The sequence below is a fragment of the Neophocaena asiaeorientalis genome, unplaced genomic scaffold, assembly GCF_003031525.2.
Source record: "Neophocaena asiaeorientalis asiaeorientalis breed wild unplaced genomic scaffold, Neophocaena_asiaeorientalis_V1.1 scaffold308, whole genome shotgun sequence".
Taxonomy (NCBI): Eukaryota; Metazoa; Chordata; class Mammalia; order Artiodactyla; family Phocoenidae; genus Neophocaena; species Neophocaena asiaeorientalis.
This window is the reverse complement of record NW_020172768.1, coordinates 1254857-1260956: the sequence shown is the minus strand read 5'-3', so window position 1 is coordinate 1260956 and position 6100 is coordinate 1254857. Positions and strand designations below refer to the sequence as shown.

General features: G+C 40.4%; 1 protein-coding gene across 1 annotated transcript; it reads left to right on the top strand.

The window, feature by feature from the left end:
• Positions 1–4895: 4895 nt before the first annotated feature.
• Positions 4896–5823, top strand: LOC112396858 (olfactory receptor 145-like). The gene is given in 2 exon segments (XM_024740797.1): positions 4896–5578; positions 5580–5823. Coding segments are annotated over 2 exon segments (927 nt in total).
• The last annotated feature ends 277 nt before the right edge of the window (positions 5824–6100 follow it).

Genomic DNA, 6100 nt, shown 5'->3' with positions numbered 1-6100 from the left:
GATTCCTCTGAGTCAAGGAAATGTTCTTGTGCCGAGCAGGATAATAACAGTACCTACTTATAGGATTTGTAAAAACATTAAGTGAGTTACTATGTGGAAAGCACTTCGCATAGTTTTTGGCACATAGTAAGCACTTAAAGATATAAAATATTAGTACTAGTATTAGTATTCTTGTATTCTATAATCCATTGGATGATATTTTTAAGCATGCCAAATCTGTACTTTGGGTAGATTATTCATTTTCTATAAATGACATAATGTATGTAAAATTACTAGCAGAGTGCTTGGTACACAGGTGTTCAATACATGTTAATTACCCCCAATATAGACCTCCAAGTTCCCTTCTTATTCTAGGACGCTATGTTAAATACATATACCATTTACGTACAGATTTGCATGTTAAGGAGTTGAAAATGTTTAATAAAAGTATATTGAGATTGAATATAATGCAGAGCCACATAATTCCTGATATTTGTTTTCTCAGGAGCTAACAGCGGCTATGTCAAATGAAGACCTGTCAGCTGCCATCTTTTCCCTTTGGTCAGGTTCTGTGCCTTTTCTTATGAAACTGTAACTTGCACTTGGCCGCCTCTGGTGGGTAGTGATGGTCAATACACTTGGGGCCAACTTTGTGCCACCAGAAATCTGAGGGTTAATACATGTGCATGAGAGCCACTGTATTGAATTTACACGTGTCACACACGGAAGGACACAAATAGATCATAATTTTAAAAAGACAGAAAAACTGGAAATAAATAAAGTAAAGAAGCACTAGATAGAGATTCAAGTTTAGGAAAGAGGGCAGTTCTGCAACAAAAGGAATACAGTTAAGAATAGTTCTTCCTACACTGCTTCCTGCTCGGGCTTCATCTGCTCTTCAGGGAACATGACTTTAGTGAAGCCCCAGATGAGAAGATTTTGAAATGTAGTTCCCATGGCAACGGGCTCTGAAGTGACATAAATCCAGAGAAACTTTCCTTGGTTGTTCTATTATCCAAACAAGAATCCTCTAAGCTCCTAGAGAAGTCAACTTTTAATGAAGCTTGGGTCCTCTTTGCTTTCTGTGCCCCAAGGTGCCCCTTTCCTGTGAGGGTCATTTCAGGTTTGTAATAATGATTTATTTTCTTTAACTGTGAGTCGACTACAGTGGGGGTGAGAGTAAGGATTGGAATTTCTTGTAATCACCAAGGCAGTGGCAAATTTCTAAGTGTTAAGATTCATGGTTGAGGCCTCTTGTTATTGAGCTGTGAGCAAAATATATTCCCCGTATGGAGGACTGGCAAGCACCGGGTATGTGCAAGTGTCACACAACACTCACACACAAAACACACACACACACATACGAAGGACTGACATAGGGATTATAATTAGCTTGCCAAGTGGAAGACAGACAGCTACCAATGAGATTCTCATTATAAACCCAGTGCATGATGACTCCAAATGCCTCATTCTGACCCAGTGCATGATGACTCCAAATGCCTCATTCTGACCAAAATGTACCTCTCATCAATTGAGCACTGTCTGAAAGTTCATAATTAGAGATGTGTTTTTTTGGTTAAAGATTTGGTCTTCATTAAAAATAATACCTGGAAGAGGGTGTGGAATGTTTGTGATCTCCCATAAGCTTTAGTCGACTGTTGATGAATCTGTGAGATCTTTCTAGAGAATTGGTTCTGACACAGAATTGAAGGTAAAGAAAGCTTAGGACTGTGAGTTTGGGGAAGAGGGATTTTTACCAAGACTAGAAGTGGGTACAGAAAGAGAAGATTGGAGACTGTAAAGGAAAGCTCACCTGACTTGGTGATTTGGCCTTTGTGGTGTGGTAGAGTGTGGTTATTTGAAAATAAAGCATTGGTTTTGGACAGGAAGTAGGGACAAGGTGAAATACTCAAGGACCTTGAGCCTGTTTGTGGATTAAGTTGTGTTGGAAAGATGGGTCTTACATAAAATTTTGAAGAAAAAAAAAATTATTTCAGAGCTCCTCTCATTCCTGTCAGCTCTCTTCCTCTTCTACCCTGTATGAGCTCCTCTTGCCCCTTTCAGGTTCATCTACCTCTTAATGAGCTTTTTCTCTTCCTTATTCCTTTCTAAATTATACATATTTTATATTTGTTTTATGTATATTTCTTATAACATTTATAAAGGCTTTTCTATGTGTCCACCTCTTTGCGAAAGTCTTCCATTATTTGATTTAACTCTCACAACGACCCTGTGAATTATTATCATTATCCCCATTCTGCAGATGACAAGATTGAGAATCTGAGATTAATGAACATGTTGTGAGTTGCTGCAAGCCAGGTTCTATGTTCGATTTAAAGATACACTGAATAAACGTAGTGCCCATCCTTCATTTTCCTGGAGGGATATGGATGTTCACAAAGACAAAGATATGTTGGGAGGAGAGCTGCAGCAGATCTCAGGACAAGGCACTACAGGATTTTTTGGCTAATCTCCATTAGGCTGTGACCTGATGATGATTTGAGATCCTACTCCTTCTGGCTTTTTGGCATTTTGATAGAACATACCCCAAACTTTCTGCAAAATGGAATTTCAGGTACTCAATGAATTCATGATTCACATTTAGTTTTCTGCCTGGAATCAAACAGCTTTGGGGGAGGCTGCTTCTCCCAGGTGGAATGAGGAACAGTTTGGTCAGACCTGCTCCAAATACTGTTTTAGTACTTGTCTTTGTCTTTGACTTACTTCACTCAGTATGACAATCTCTAGGTCCATCCATGTTGCTGCAAATGGCATTATTTCATTCTTTTTTATGGCTGCGTAATATTCCATTGTATATATGTACTGCATCTTCTTTAACCATCCATCTGTTGATGGAAATTTAGGTTGCTTCCATGTCCTGGCTATTATAAATAGTGCTGCAACAAACATTGCAGCCCATGTATCTTTTCAATTTATGGTTTTCTCTGTATATATGCCCAGGAGTGGAACTGCTGGATCATACGGTAGCTCTATTTTTAGTTTTTTAAGGAATCTCCATACTGTTCTCCATAGTGGCTCTACCAATTTCATGTGCTTTTTGGCCATTTGTATGTCTTCTTTGGAGAAATGTCTATTTAGATCTTCCACCCATTTTTTTGATGGGGTTGCTTTTTTGATATTGAGCTGCATGAGTTGTTTGTATAGTTTGGAGATTAATCCCTTGTTGGTCACTTTGTTTGCAAATATTTTCTTCCATTATGAGGGCTATCTTTTGGTTTTGTTTATGGTTTCTTTGCTGTGCAAAAGCTTTTAAGTTTAATTAGGTCCCATTTGTTTATTTTTGTTTTCACTACTCTAAGAGGTGGATCGAAATTATGTCAAAGAGTGTTCTGCCTATGTTTTCCTGTAAGAGTTTTATAGTGTCCAGCCTTACATTTAGGTCTTTAATCCATTTTGAGTTTATTTTTGTGTATGGTGTTAAGGAATGTTCTAATTTCATTCGTTTACATGTAGCTGTCCAGTTTTCCCAGCACCACTTATTGAAGAGATGCATTTTATTTTTAATAAATAATTTTTTCTGGATCTTATTACTTTTTTTGCATATTTAGTCAGATATATTCTATCTTATCTTTTCCAAGAGAATGTCAGAGCCTTGAAGATAAGACTTTATACATTTAGTTATCTCCCACAGGGAGATATTAAATGCAATTGTTAAAAATACCAGATTTGGAGTTAGATGGACCTAGATTTCATATGACCTTTGTAACATTTAGTAAAATACTTCATCTTTAAAATTGGAGTGATAAAACTTAGTTTGTAGGATTTAGGGGAGAATTAAAATAAAGTATTACATGTAAAATGCTTTGGATCCTTGCATGCTGGGTTCAGCATACAAGTGCTAGGAGAGGAAGACTGCTGGGTATACGTATATAATAAGTGCTCAATAAATGGTAAATTATTATTTTTTTCATTTCACTGAGTAGCTGTTAACTGAACAAATAATGTTTCTAAAACCCCATTCAAATATTATCCAGGGTATAAGCAAAAGTTCCTTCTTTTTAGAGTTAATTTTTAGGGCTGTGGCCCCGGGGGACCTCTGGCTTTCTACTTCTAATCAGGTCCCTAGATCTCTAAAACCAGAATAAAACTGCTCAGTCTCCTGTCACCGCCTGACACTGATTACAGGTGAGGATGCTGTCTCCCTTCTGCAAGCTGGAAAAAAGCCTCGGGGCAAAGCCTCAATCAGATATCAAGTTCTTCAGTTCAGAAAGAATTCGAAGGCAGTCCAAGTTCTGATCTCCTAAATAGAACAGGGACTAAAGGGGCCACACTTAGTTCCTTCACCTGTGTTAGCACCAGAGCCATTTGTCTGTCTGAACAATCGAGGGCAAGAGTTGGACCGACAGGGACCGGGCTAAAGCTGCAGACTGAAAGAGGTGAGTGACAGCATTTGGGCTGAACTTTTCCTAAGTCCCCACCCTCAGGTAGTAAAGGTTTTGGGAAGGACCACCTTCCTTTTCTGGTCTGTCCAAGTTGACCATGAAGTGGATACTCTAGCACAGCTGGGCTGGCTCCATCCTCTCAGAGGACTCTTCCCAGAGACTGACCCCAGTTACTGTAAACTTGAGCAGACACTGGAGTTGGAATGACACAATAAATGGACTGAAGTAAAGATCCGGGAGACTCCTCAGTGCATCCTTGGGTCCCTTCTTCCCAGCAGCAGTGGCCCTCCTCTTGGAGGCAGATCCGTCCCCCGATAGTGCTCCAGAGGCAGAGTCACTAGGGGGTCATGGGAACAGACCCATAGCTTCCAGAAAGGCCTTTCTGCTGAAGTCCAAAATATCCAAGTGTGGATCTAATTCTAAAGAACTGGGAGGTGACAGGGAGGGCAGCAGTGCTCTCTCCCCCTCTCCCTCTAAGTGACTCTTTTCCCTTGTTCCCACAGAGTGCCTTAAATGAGAACAGTAGCTGAGAACTCTTCTGTGATGGAGTTTATCCTCGAAGGCTTAACCAACCATCAGGAACTCCAGATCCCCCTCTTCTTCCTGTTTCTAGGTTTCTACGTGGTCACTGTGGTGGGGATCCTGAGCTTGATAACCCTGACTGGACTCAACTCTCACCTGCACAACCCCACGTACTTTTTCCTCTATAATTTGTCCTTCATAGATTTCTGCTATTCCACTGTTATCACTCCCAAAATGCTGATGAGTTTTGTCTCAACGAAGAACATCATCTCCTATGCAGGGTGTATGACTCAGCTCTTCTTCTTTACCTTCTTTGCTGTCTCTGAGTCCTTCATCCTGTCAGCGATGGCATATGACTGCTATGTCACCATCTGTAACCCGCTGGTGTACACAGCCACCATGTCTCCCCAGGTCTGCTTACCTATTTTGCTGGGTCTCTACGTGATGGGGTTTGCTAGGGCCATGGCCCACACAGCATGCATGGGGAGACTGACCTTCTGTGCCAACAATCTTGTTGACCACTTCAGGTGTGACATCCTTCCCCATCTTGAGCGCTCTTGCACCAGCACATATGTAAATGAGCCGGTAGTTTTTGTTGTTGTGGGTATTGATATTGGTGTGCCCACAGCTACCATCTTCATTTCTTATGCCCTCATCCTCTCCAGTATCCTCCACCGAGGGCAGGTCCAAAGCCTTCAGCACCTGTAGCTCCCACATAATTGCGGTTTCTCTTTTCTTTGGGTCAGGGGCGTTCATGTACCTCAAACCATCTTCTCTTTTACCCATGAACCTGGGGAAAGTGTCCTCCTTGTTCTATACCATTGTGGTGCCCATACTCAACCCATTAATCTATAGCCTGAGGAATAAGGACATCAAAATTGCCATGAAGAAAACTTTGAGCAAAAAATCGTTCTCCTGAGAAAGAGGCAATGCTTAGGAAAGGGACATTTTTCCTTCCATAGATGATTCAAGTTCCACTGGTTACATGGAGGAAATTTTTACTTTTTCTCAAACAAGTTTGTCCTTCCCATTTTAAGAGCCCTTTAAATTAAGACTCTTAAAACTAGAGGATACTCACATTTAGTGGACGTTTAGGATCATTTAGTTAAGTTCTATCATATTTCTGAGAATAGATACAGGCTTATGTACCTTCACCAAGGTTCATTAGTTATGCAATTACTCAGCAGGGGAACTGT